Consider the following 13,407-nt stretch of genomic DNA (forward strand, 5'->3'; position numbering starts at 1 on the left):
TAGTATTAGTATATCTGCATTGATTGTTTCTAATTACAAGTTAGTTAATATATAATAATGTATAGTGATTATTACTCAGCAGGCAATGTTAAGTGCTTTGAAAATATTCTTAATCTTTATACAACCCTATAAAGTAGGTATTATCTTTACTCAACAGATTAAAAAAAAAAAACAGAGATGCTAATTAATTTGACCAAGAGTAACAAAGCTGAAAAATAACAGAGCTAGTATTCTAATTTAAGGAGTCCTGCTTCAGAATCACACTCTTTAATCACTTGGTATATTTAGTATCTAATATATCTAATCTCTTAATACTAAATCATCAAAAGAAAAGGCCTCTATTTTTCAGCAGGTAGAGGCATTTCTAAGAAGAGAATTTTGAGAATGGTTCATTTTATAAAAAAATGCTTGGCAACTTAAAATTTAAACTGAAATTCATTTTGTCAATATTTTTCTCTTTGTTAAAAAGGTATTAACTTTATGAAATTTTTCTTTTAATTAGATAGTTGATTATATATACACCAACATACACCAGCTAAAAATTTCATGTGACTTATTAATACTAACATGGCTAAGTTCTTCTTATTTGCCAGACACTGTTTGAAATACTCCATACTTAAAAAAAAATTCTCATAACTCTGTGAATTACATACTATAATTACCCCAACTTTACAGAAGAAAATACTAAGGTATGGGGACATTAAATAATTTGTCAAAGCCCAGACATCTACAGCTGGCTTTTGAACTGAGACCATAGTCTGATTTTAGAATCCATATTCTTAGTAAATTTAATCTATAAATTTATTTTCTCAAAAAGCACTTAATATGAACACTCAATAAACAGGCACAAGTTCAAGCAAAGATTAGATTCTGCCTTTAAATAAAGAAATAAAGAAAATAAATTAAGAAATAACTTACAATTTAGCATTTAATATTTTTTCTTTTAACACTAACTTAGAACAGTGGAACATTTATTTTTAGACCTATTATTAGTCTTTTGTTTTGGTTAAATTTATATTATGAAAATTGTTGCTAAGCTCACCACAGAAAACCTGAGAAGAATTTCTGATGGGAAAATTGTTTCTGACTTTGGAAGAATTTAAGAATTAATTCTAGTTCGACTTTAGAAGACCATACATATTTATTGGTAGGTACTTCAGTAGATATGTAGAAAAGAGTCTAGCACACAGAGATATAGAATATAATGGGGAAAGGAAGAGAAGTACCTTTATTGACATTTATTATGTATGAGATTTGTCAAATATACAAAGATGATTAAGACATATGTGAAGCAAAAAGACATATTAAAAATAATTATAGTAACAAATAAGAGAATACACAATTATGTGTTAGCTTATTCATAAACACAGCATGGGGCACCATGACACCACCTGAAGGAAATGAGGACGGCTTCCAGAGAAAGCATTTTGGGGATACATGATTGCTTCTGTAAGAATTAAAATACAATTTGGAAAATGCATACTTAACTCATTAATTTTGCCTCAATTTTGAGGATAAATTACCTGTAAAAACAAGTTTTTTAAAAATTTTTAAAATCATAAAATACTAATATAAGCTTTAAAAAAAAAAGTCAACCCCTTAACACTCAAAGCACAGTTTACAATACAACAAATAATTTCAAATTACTTATTAAGTTAGTTGCTCATTTCCTTGATTTTACTTAATATTGATATAACTCAATGTGAAAGGTTACATTCGTGCAAGTTAACAGAGCTTAACGATTAACTATATTCCCTTGCCAACCTTACTGTTTATATGGCAAATAGTGGTATATATAAAGAAGTCTAGGTATGCTTATGGGAGAAAAATAGTTTCAAATTGCTTAAAATTGAATAATTGGGATAAAAATGTATAAAATTAAGCTCTTTCTTTTTATAGTTCCTCTAGTTATTTCTTCCAGAATTGATCAAGACAATTCATCATTTGATTCTATATCTTCAGAACCAAAATCAAGATTTGCTATGCTAGATGATGTAAAAATTTTAGCGAATGGCCTCCTTCAGTTGGGACATGGTCTTAAAGATTTTGTCCATAAGACTAAGGGCCAAATTAATGACATATTTCAAAAACTAAACATATTTGATCAATCTTTTTATGATCTATCACTGCAAACTAATGAAATCAAAGAAGAAGAAAAGGAATTAAGAAGAACTACATCCAAATTACAAGTGAAAAATGAAGAGGTAAAAAATATGTCACTTGAACTCAACTCAAAACTTGAAAGCCTCCTAGAAGAAAAAATTCTACTACAGCACAAAGTGAGATATTTGGAGGAACAATTAACTAATTTAATTCAAAATCAACCTGAAATTCAGGAACATCCAGAAGTAACTTCACTTAAGGTAAGTAGAAACCAACAACAGTTCATGATTTCTTAGTGTGGAGTTTTAAAATAATTCTAAGACATACTATTTGAAATACTTTGTTGCATTGTTGAAATACTTTATTTTTTTTAGGAAATATAACACATAGAAAATAAATTTTCCCATCATAAGTTAAAGTTGGTTTCTGCTTCCCTACTATTATATATGAAAACTAAACTTTACATTTCATATGAAAATTACAAGTGAATTAAGTAATAAAATTTAGAACACCAGATTGTTATACTATTGGCAAATAACTGGATATAAGTAAAAAAAATTGAAGAAATTTAAATATAAAAACTATTTTTCAGTATTCCAAAGTAGATACATGTAATACAGTCTATGGTAGATTTACTATTATTAAAATATTGTGTGTAGGGTATTTCTTTTAATTGAAGTAAAGTTCAGAAAATCACATTTTAGAGATGACACTTTTTAATGTAAGAACAAAATTATGTATTATTTTCAAAAAGCATACAAGGGAAAATGATCACCTCTATTCATTTTTCTAACCCACTGGTAGTTTAAAAAAAAACAAACGGTGATAGTTTAATAAAAACTTTTAACAAAAAAAAAAAGAAAGAAAATTTTAACTAAATTACAAACTATGTCCAGACTTTTGTAGAACAGCAAGATAATAGCATCAAAGACCTTCTCCAGACTGTGGAAGAGCAATATAAACAATTAAACCAACAGCACAGTCAAATAAAAGAAATAGAAAATCAGGTAAGTCAATATTTAAATGGTATGTCCACAATCTAAGCATTCTAATACAAAGGAGAACAGTACAAAAACATTAATTAGTAATATTTAAAAGCCATGCATTGAGTTAAAAAAAAAAAACAGAGAAACTGGTAAGAAAATATTCCCCAAGTTTATAAAACAAGTATCACCATGGATTTCAACTAAACAAACATCATTTTAGTAGGTAATACTAATTTTCAAAAAAAAAAATTTGCCAACTACTTTTAATTTCCATAATTTCCTTTATATTAAATATTACTTTCTAAATTCTTTTTTATTATATATTTTTATTATTATTCAATGCATCCACTCACAAAAGTGAAATGGCACCATTACAATATATATTCTATTTTTACATTAAATACACAGTAGTGTCCTCCCCATCCCTTAGTAAACTACAGACCAAAAATAATAAATATTAATATTTGTCTTGATTCTTTTAAAAGAAAGGCCACTTTAACTAACTTTTATTATATTATTCTTAGTTATTGTTATTAATATCCTACTATACCTAATTTATAAGTTAAAATTTGTCACAGGCATGTACATACAGGGAAAAAATTGTATACAGAGGGTTTGTCATTATCTGCCATTTCAGGCATTCATTGGGAGGTCCTAGAAGATAAGATAATGGATTTCATGGATAAAGGGAAATTCTGTATAAAGAAATCAAAGCAAATTTCTGGTTGGAAGAAGTCCCTGATCATCTAACTTCTCAAATTTAAATTATAAAATCAAAATTCAAAAAAGTTAAGTGACTTCAAGATCACTTTACTCAAAAGAAAAGACTAACATCCAGTAACTGAATTTTATAACAGATTCTTACAAATTAAGTTCTAGGAAATGCCATTTATGCCAGTATTAAAAAAATTAACAGGAGGGCTAGGGATGCAAATCAGTGGTAGAGTATTTGCCTAGCATGTGAAAGGGCTCTGGGCTAGATCCCAGCACTGCTCCCCACCCCACCACATGCAAATAATAATAATGCTAAATATTGGGACTGGGGTTGTGGCTCAGTGGTAGGCATGTGTGTGAGGCACTGGGTTCGATCCTCAGCAACACATGAATAAATAAAAAATAAAGGTATTGTGTCCAGCTATAACTAAAAAAAGTATTTTAAAAAGAAAAAATAATAATAATGCTAAATATCATATTCTGCTTTTCTCATCATCAATAAGAAAAGCAATCAATTGCAAACCCAGGCTTTAAATAAAATAGTATATTGAAATACATTCAAAGGTCTGCCAATTTCTACAGATGTATTTACAGGTTAAAAACTATCCAGAGGGGCTGGGGTTGTGGCTCAATGGTAGAGCATCTGCCTAGCACGTGTGAGGCACTGGGTTCGATCGTCAGCACCACATAAAAATAAATTTGAAGGAAGGTATTATGTCCATCTATAATTTTAAAAAAAGAAAAAAAAAAAACTATCCAGAGCTGGGTGCAATGGTGCATGCCTGTAATCCCAGCAGCTGAGACAGGAGGATCACAAGTTCAAAGCCAGCCTCAGCAACTTGGTGAGGCCCTAAGCAACTTAGTGAGACCCTGTCTTTATACAAATTAAAAAAAAAAAAAAAAAGAAAGAAAGAAAGAAAGAAAAGGTCTGAGAATGTTGCTCACTGGTTCAGCATCCCTGGGTTCAATCCCCAGTACCAAAACAAAAAAACACAAAACTACCCAGAAAGCAGTGTTATGTAGCCTTGTTCAAATTATGTGTTATGTCTTTCTGACAAATCTGAGACTCAATTAGACCTACAACCCTGAGTGATTAAATTTAAAATCTGCCTGTTTTTATGAATAGAATATTAAGTATATCTTTCATATAAATAAAGAGAATATACAAAATATTTTAAGCAAAACTTCTGGCCTTCCTGTTTTTGTTTGTTTTCTTTTTTATGCATGCCTGGGGCTTGTTGTTATTTTCTCAGTTTTTTGTTTTGCCATAATATTGTGAACTGAAAGATACAAAGAAATTATACTTTTGATATCCTTAGTTCAGATTTATCCTAATTATATATTCAGTATCAATTTTTAAAAGTAGATTTATATTCTTTTATCAGCTCAGAAGGACTGGAATTCAAGAACCCACAGAAAATTCACTTTCTTCCAAATCAAGAGCACCAAGAACTACTCCCCCTCTGCAGCTGAATGAAACAAAAAATACAGAACAAGATGGTAAGATCATTTGATGGGTTTTCTTCTTGAAACCATTATCATCAGAATCCTTATACTCAGATCTATACTAACAGTAGAAGGCATATCCTCCAAATACAAAACACCAATTTAAACTGGCTCCTGGGTTTTTCTAACACTATAAAAGGAATTCTTAGGACAATAAGCAAGCTATAAATATGAACTTGATATTAGATAATATGGCATGATTATCTTAGATGTGATTATGGTATTACAATTATGAAAACAACAACTTCAACTTCGCATTTAAGAAATGCATGCTGAAATATTTATGGGTTTGAGTCATGATGTTCGAAAACTACTTTCAAACAGCACAAACAAAATACATGGTTCATTTGTGATTGTGTGTGTGTGTGTGTGTGTGTGTGTGTGTGTGTCTGTGTGTGAAGCATACATGGTATGATGTTACCAATGGTTGAATACAAACAAGACTATGGTGTTTTCCTCAATAATTCTTTTCACTTTTCTTTTTCTTGAAAATTTTCATAAGAAAAACAAAAGTTGCAGGGAACAAAGTTTCCATTCCCACCCAAACTTCAACAAAATGATACATTTATGATTTACTCCTCAATATGGTGTTTTACTTTGTTTTGAGATCGGGTCTTGCTAAATTGTCCAGGCTGGGCTCAAACTCACAATCGTCCAGCCTCAGCTTCCTCAGTAACATAAATTATAGGCATGTGCCACTACACCAGTCTCAAAACAATATATTCTCATAACATTCACTTTTTTATGTAACTCACTTAGAAAAAAAAGGTCTACATTGCTAGTTTTCTCCTTGTAAGTTTACTCCACATATATCTGCTAACTAACTATCTGCTATTGACCAAGCAGGTACTAAGTTTCTGTACTTAGTTTCAAGCGCATTTCTGCCACCTAATATTCATACCATGTCTGATGATGATGATGATGATGATGATATTTGCTCAAAATTCTCATTTTGTCATGTTTCTTTAGAAATAATTCAGGTTGGGGAGCTGGAGTCACAACTCAGTAGCAGAGTGCTTGCCTAGCATGTGTGAGGCACTGAGTTCGAGTCTCAGCACCATATATAAATAAATAAAATAAAGGTCCATCAACAGCTAATAAAAATATTTTTAAAAAGAAATAATTCAGGTTGGTAATACTATTTTTATATTCCTTGGATAATATAGCCATATGGAAAAATGCCTTAGCATTCATATTCCTGAAACAAATTGTAGTCACTACAATTCCATGAAATTGCAAGTAAAACCTCAAGTTCCAAAGATATTCTTCTTACTAAATCTTCTATGATAACATTTTGTTGATTCTAGGCATTCCTGCTGATTGTTCTGCCATTTATAAAAGAGGTGAACGTACAAGTGGCATATATACCATTAAACCAAGCAACTCACAAGCTTTTGACGTCTACTGTGAAGTTAAATCAGGTAAAACCTGCCTAAGGAGAAAATGGACAGTAATAGACAGTTCAAGTTATTCATTATCTATTAGAAAGACTAAGCCTGTTCTATTTGTGTTAAATATGTATAATACAACTATATATTACTTATACTTGTTTATTTATTCATGTATTTATTCAATATTCTCCATTTCCTCTTTAAAAGAATCTGAAGTGACTACTGTCAATAAATTTACCAAGAAAAAATTCATTAGTTGTTCTTCCCTTAACTGTTTGGGACCATAATAAATAATATGAAGTATATCACCATACACTTACCATATGTTACCACATTAACTTACAAAGTCACCAATTAAAACCAAACTCAAAAGATATTTTTATATCGTCAACATCAATCTACTAAACATATACAATTTCATTCATTATATATAGGTAATCCATGGACCTTAATTCAACACCGAATAGATGGATCACAAAACTTCAATGAAACATGGGAGAACTACAGAAATGGTTTTGGGAGACTTGATGGTAAGATGATTTCATTCAATCATTCATTCACTTGTTAATTTAGAAATATTTTTTAAAAACCTATTATAGGGGCTTGGGTTGTGAGGCCCTGGGTTCAATCCTTAGCACCACATAAAAATAAATAAATAAAGGTATTGTGTCTAACTACAACTAAAATAAAAATATTTTTTTAAAAAAAGAACCTATTACAGACTAGGCACTGAAAATACAGCAATGAAAAGTAACTGTTGCAGTCTTCATAAAACTTATTAACAAATAATTACACATTTGTTACTAATTATATTTATTATAACTGTCATTATTTGAATTAGCATTATCACAATTACATGTCTGTTCTTAATTATTCTTATCACAACTTAATTTGATGGCTTATAATTTCATAATTGTAATTATTCAAGAAAAATTTGATTAAGTGCTAAGTGCTTTGATAAGTGGTGCTTATAAATGAGCTGCAAAGATAACTATTCCTAGCACTAGTTATTATATTCTTCATTAACATTTTAACTATTAATTAATTAAAAGTTAGAAGAGGACTGGAGGACTAGCTCAATGGAAGAGTATATGCCTAACATCATGAGGTCCTGGGTGTGATCCCCAGCACTATAAAACATCATGTTAATAAAATAAACAAGGGGACAGGAAACTGTCAGATATTCAGTATGAATTTTAAAATTCTAATTATTTAAATATTATAAATATATAGTATGGAATATGATTTAAATTGATTTAGTTAACTCAACATTTATTCTATTTTGATCACATAACAATATAAAATAAGCAAAAGTAACAGACATTAAAAATCCTAAAAGTACATTATAAAGTCTATGAATCATATATAAGTGCCCACTTATAAACTGGAAAACAAGCCAGGCGTGGTGGCGCACACCTGTAATCCCAATAGTTTGGGAGGCTGATTCAAAAGAATCACCAAGTTCAAAGCCTTAGCAAGGTCCTAAGCAACTCAGTATAGACCCTGTCTCTAAATAAAACACAAAAAAGAGCTGGGGATGTGGCTCAGTGGTTGAGTACCCCTGAATTTAATCCCCGGTACCAAAAAGGAAAAAGAAGAGGAAAAGAAAAGAAAACAAAGTAGAAAACAAATATTATTATATCAAATTTTAAAATATTCACTACTATTTGACCATTTAAAATGTTTTATATTCAAAGTGCCAATTAAATCCTTAGTTAGAAGGTATATTCAATGATAAGTTTTGTAGCTCCAACTCTTCAAAGAGTGAGTGTAACCCAAATGTAAAGACTGATGGTTAAGTCCAGAATGCTTATTTATTTCTGATGAGAAAGTAAGCCATTTGTAGTAGTATTTACAATGCTTAAATGAAGCTTTCTAACAATATCAGTAAGGAAACATGGACTTTTTAAATTAAATAATTTCATAAAGACTGTGATAAAAAATAATCTATTAATAGTTGTGCTACATTTTAAATTCCAAACAAAAATATATTTTTCATTACAGAGAAAAGATGTATGAGGCCCTGTGTTCAGTCTCTGGTACCACCAAAAGAGGCAGGGTATATTCTTCTTTTCTATGAAGAAAACATTTATCAAGCAAATACTACAGGCCCAGTTTATATATGATAAAAATGGCACCATCATATTATCCAAGTCCAAGAATACTTAACAAGCCTCTTGACTATGTAGGCATTAATAAAGAGCTGACAGTAAAGCTGGTGGAACAATTTAGACATAAGATATTACTCTACCAATGACCAACCCTAAAAAATATTAAGACTATTATGGAATAGTGTCATATGTGTCAGATGTGAAACATCTGGCAATATCCATTTTAGAAAAAAAGGATAATCAGACTTGAAGCAGATCTATTAATATTTTAACATGCTTAGTGTATAAACTATCTTTGATAAAATTGTTTTTAAAAGAAATACTTTGAAAGACTCTAGAAAAAAGACATTCAGCACTAAAATCACTTATTCACTTACAGCAGTTGAGGCCTAATCTACAGCTAACAATTCACAGATTTTTAAAACTCTTCTTTTTCAGGAGAATTTTGGTTGGGCCTAGAGAAAATATATTCCATAGTGAAAACATCTAATTACATTTTACAATTTGAGCTAGAAGACTGGAAAGACAACAAGCATTATATTGAGTATTCTTTTCACTTGGGAAATCATGAAACCAACTACACACTACATCTAGTTGAGATTGCTGGAAATGTCCCCAAGTCACTCCCAGAACACAGGGATTTGACATTTTCTACGTGGGATCACAAAGCAAAAGGACACTCCAACTGTCCAGAAATGTATTCAGGTATCATTTTTTTATATCAATACTTAATTTTTACGTCTACAAAATATCTTCCTATGGTTTTAGCTATTATTCATAATGTCACAACTCTTTCAAATCTAAACCATTACCCCCCAAAAATATTAATTCTAGTTCAACTAGGTAGTTTACCTCTAATATCTTAGGAGGTTTAGATATTCTCTTTCTGGTATTATAATAAAAGTTATACAGATTATTTAAAATCAGAATACATGCATCTACAACACTGTAATGTTAACAGAAATGAAGATCTATATATGGAGAAATAGAATACCAGTATATATGTGTTTGTATCCATTAAATTGCATATCTATCTTCTTTAGGAGGCTGGTGGTGGCATGATGTATGTGGAGAAAACAACCTAAATGGAAAATATAATAAACCAAGAGCAAAATCTAAGCCAGAGAAGAGAAGAGGAATATGCTGGAGGTCTCAAAATGGAAGGTTATACTCTATTAAATCAACCAAAATGTTAATCCATCCAGTAGATTCAGAAAGCTTTGAATGAACTGAAGCAAATCAAAAAGCCAATAAATTAAACATTAAACTCATCCCAAGTTACTGTGGTTTAATAATCTGGTATTAAATTCTTAATGGAAGCCTTGAGAAATTTTCATTTTAAAGTCACTATCAATTTAAATTAAACATCATCACATCACTCAAAGAATAACACTTTTCTCAACCAAAATTCTTATGATACTGTTTGTTCATATATTTTGTGATGTGGGAATAAAACTTAGATGGTCAAATCTAAATCATAAATAATGGATGAATTTTTAAATAGCATTTTTAAATTAATTATAAAAGTCACAGGCTAATTTCACAATTTCCCCAACGTAAAAAAAAAAAAAGACAGTTTTCTTGTTAAAATTCTAAACATGAATAAATACAACAGACTAACAAGAGTTCTTAAATATGACGGTTAATTTTAAAATTCAGTCATAGTACATGTGGAAACCTGTAATATAAATGATAAGTCTGATGCTTTATTTTGCTACAAAATAACTTGAAATAAATGTCTGATATGGTTTACTTAACCAAGATGAAAAATTGCACTCAAACAGGCTCAATGTCTTTTACAAATGCAGTAGATAATGATTACTAAGTCACATTGACTTTAACATCAGGTATCATTGTACCTTAACATATTTGTTAGCTTATCTATATTGTATGTATTTCATATATTTTAACACTTAATACTGTGAAAACCAATAATTTTAAATGGATTTTGTCAGAACACAATAAGAATGAATGCCTTTGAGGCATTAAGTTAAACTATAATAATAATGTATTCCCCCTGGACATGCTATGAGTCTAACATGTTTGTGTAGATTTTAAGCTGAACTGACAATCATAACACATTATGGAATGTTAAAATAGCATGACAATCATGTATGTATGTTTAAATTTTAATAAAGACTCAGTCCCTAAATTTAGAAATTTAAATTCTTGTAGTTTTTTAATTGACATTATAATAAACATAGGACTAAGACATTTCTAACTTAAATAATTTAAAATCTAAATCACCACAGATTATTAGATACATTTTTTGATCATAACATCAAATTGCCAGTATTTTTTTAAATAAGTGTTTTAAAAAAAAAAAAAAAACTACCAAGGAGAAGTAAAATTTTAAATTAAATACAGTTTTTAAAGGAGATGGTACCTAAGTTATATGGTGACTTAGCACAGGCAATATTCAGCATTGTATATATTAAATTATTAAATAAATGTCATATTTTATGTTACTTAGTAAAAAAGGTATATCTATGTGAATCCTACATAAATAGTTCCCTCCAAAGAACACAAAAGAGTAAAGGAAAACACAGGCTATAATTTTCAGAACTGCAGCCCAAACTATCAACATTTATATTGTTTTTAGAGCCAGATACCAAAATGGCTCCCTCACCACCACCAAAATGCAAAGCTATCAAATGCAAAATAAGCATTATATAATATGCCAGTTGCTTTTCCTCAGTTTTCCTTTTTTTTTTTTTTTAATTCTCATACAGTATGCTTCACTTTGCTCCTTTTAGGAATACTAGATTGGATTTTTATCCATAGAAAGCTCAGATTGAGAAATAATTATGGTAGAGAAAGAGTTTCTTCATTACAGTTCATAAAATGATGTCCTTTTGTCCTCACTACTTTGCCAAAAAGGTTTGCATTTCACCACAAACAGCTATCTAACCTAATGGGTCTTCTCAGCCTACTTTCCCTTTGATATCTCTAGAACTTACTAATATCAATATCCTCTTTTTTGTTATTATTATTATTTTGTGGTGGGGGTGGTGCTAGACATTGATCCCAGGGCCTTGTGCATGCTAGGCAAGCACTCTACCAACTGAGCTATATCCCCAATCCCTTTTTGTTATTTTAACCTTCATTTTGCTTCCAGAATATCACTATATACTCCGTTATCCTTTACCTGGATCCATCTTCTATAGTCTTCTCAAATTCAACATATCAAATAAACTCACCAGCCACTTACTGTCTCTGTGATCCCCTTCAACCCTTTCTCTCTTCCTTTGTACACTTAACACTTTCCTCCCTAACTTCTTTATATCCATTAATATTTCTACTAAGCTCCCAGGATTTTTCACTTAACTTTGTAAATAATGTATACCGTAAGCCACCAAGTCGAATACAACCTTTTTTGGAAATGTCTCTTAATCTGATAAAAACTTTTTTTTCTCAAGTACACACATTTCTCATTTCAGGGTCACCTTTTACAATCCATTTATATTCTTTTCCATCCTACAATCAACACGTTTTCATGCATATGTCTCTTCTTTCCAATAACATAACTCATGGTAGTCAATTAACTCATTCATTCTTCAAAAATATATTCATTAAGCAACATTTATTAAATGTCTCTTTTACAAAACCTATCCCATCTCAATGGCTTAGGGCTAAGGCAGGAGAATTGAGAGTTCGAAGTCAGCCTCAACAATTTAGCAAGGCACTAAGCAACTCAACAAGACCCTGTCTCTAACTAAAATATAAAAAAGCGCTGGGGAAGTGGCTCAGTGACTAAGTGCCTCTGGGTTTAATCCCAAGTACCAAAAACAAAAACAAAAAAATCCTGTATTCCAAATTTGTATAATCATATATTCTCCCTTCTGTTATAGATACTTAAATTTCCTTTTGTATTTTCCCATCACTAATAACCACAGCATTGCATTTATGCACATACTACTGGGTGATTATCCAATACTGCAGCTTTCAAAAATGCAAAGAAAGGGATCAACTGGCACTTTTAACAAAGTCCAAAGTATTCTCAGCACAAATCAACTAGGGCAAAATTACTCAATTGGTGCAAAATGTGCAGTTCAAGGTCATGAAAGTAGAACTAATAATCTCCCATAATAAACCTTTGTTAGATGAGGTGTCAATAACATTTTAGAAAGTACAAAATGTAATTAAGGAGTCCTTCTAAAATAACAGAAGTTTTTCTAAAGCTTAAATGTGTTTAGCCATAAGAACAATAAAATAGCTAACAAAATAATAAGGTTTATTTGAAAGAGCAATAAACTACAATCTTAAAGATGTAAGGTCTCCGCTATTAATCTTCAAATAAACACTAGTCTCAGTTTGTACATCTAGAACATAATAATAATGATGACCTGCCAAATCTATTTCATGTAGTTTTAATCAATTCTAATACTGTATTTTAATAATTATGAACTATTATGTTTTAAACATATGTATATATTTTTAAAAACTGGGTCTTAGATATCACCACATTCCTTCATGGAAATGATATTTAAAATACTCTTAATTCTTAAGAAAGCTGAACAAAACTGTTCTTTTCACAGTCTGCTGTTTCTGGAACTTTACTTCTTTCCTCTGGGACTCTAACATCTTCGATATACC

General features: G+C 30.3%; 2 protein-coding genes across 9 annotated transcripts in view; one reads left to right on the plus strand and one right to left on the minus strand.

The window, feature by feature from the left end:
• Dock7 (dedicator of cytokinesis 7) overlaps positions 1-13,407 on the minus strand; it is a 200,539-nt gene that overhangs the window by 122,562 nt on the left and 64,570 nt on the right. The gene's annotated exons all lie outside the window — the stretch shown is intronic.
• Angptl3 (angiopoietin like 3) lies at positions 1,818-10,082 on the plus strand. Its single transcript, XM_046451171.2, has 7 exons — positions 1,818-2,363; positions 3,000-3,110; positions 5,189-5,303; positions 6,617-6,730; positions 7,135-7,230; positions 9,250-9,516; positions 9,855-10,082. The coding sequence occupies exons 1-7, from the start codon at positions 1,869-1,871 to the stop codon at positions 10,037-10,039; spliced, it is 1,383 nt and encodes a 460-aa protein (XP_046307127.1). The 5' UTR covers positions 1,818-1,868; the 3' UTR covers positions 10,040-10,082.

The sequence above is a fragment of the Marmota monax genome, unplaced genomic scaffold (assembly GCF_021218885.2).
Source record: "Marmota monax isolate L192 unplaced genomic scaffold, Marmota_monax_Labrador192_F-V1.1 WCK01_AAM20220418_F8-fsc00023, whole genome shotgun sequence".
In the NCBI taxonomy this organism is placed as follows: Eukaryota; Metazoa; Chordata; class Mammalia; order Rodentia; family Sciuridae; genus Marmota; species Marmota monax.

Bases quoted from the DNA above. Each gene is read 5' to 3' on its own strand.
- Angptl3 (XM_046451171.2), top strand. From the start codon at position 1,869: ATGTATAAAATTAAGCTCTTTCTTTTTATAGTTCCTCTAGTTATTTCT. The intron at 2,364-2,999 runs GTAAGTAGAAAC...AACTATGTCCAG, and splicing joins CAGAAGTAACTTCACTTAAG to ACTTTTGTAGAACAGCAAGA. The intron at 7,231-9,249 runs GTAAGATGATTT...CTTCTTTTTCAG, and splicing joins TGGTTTTGGGAGACTTGATG to GAGAATTTTGGTTGGGCCTA.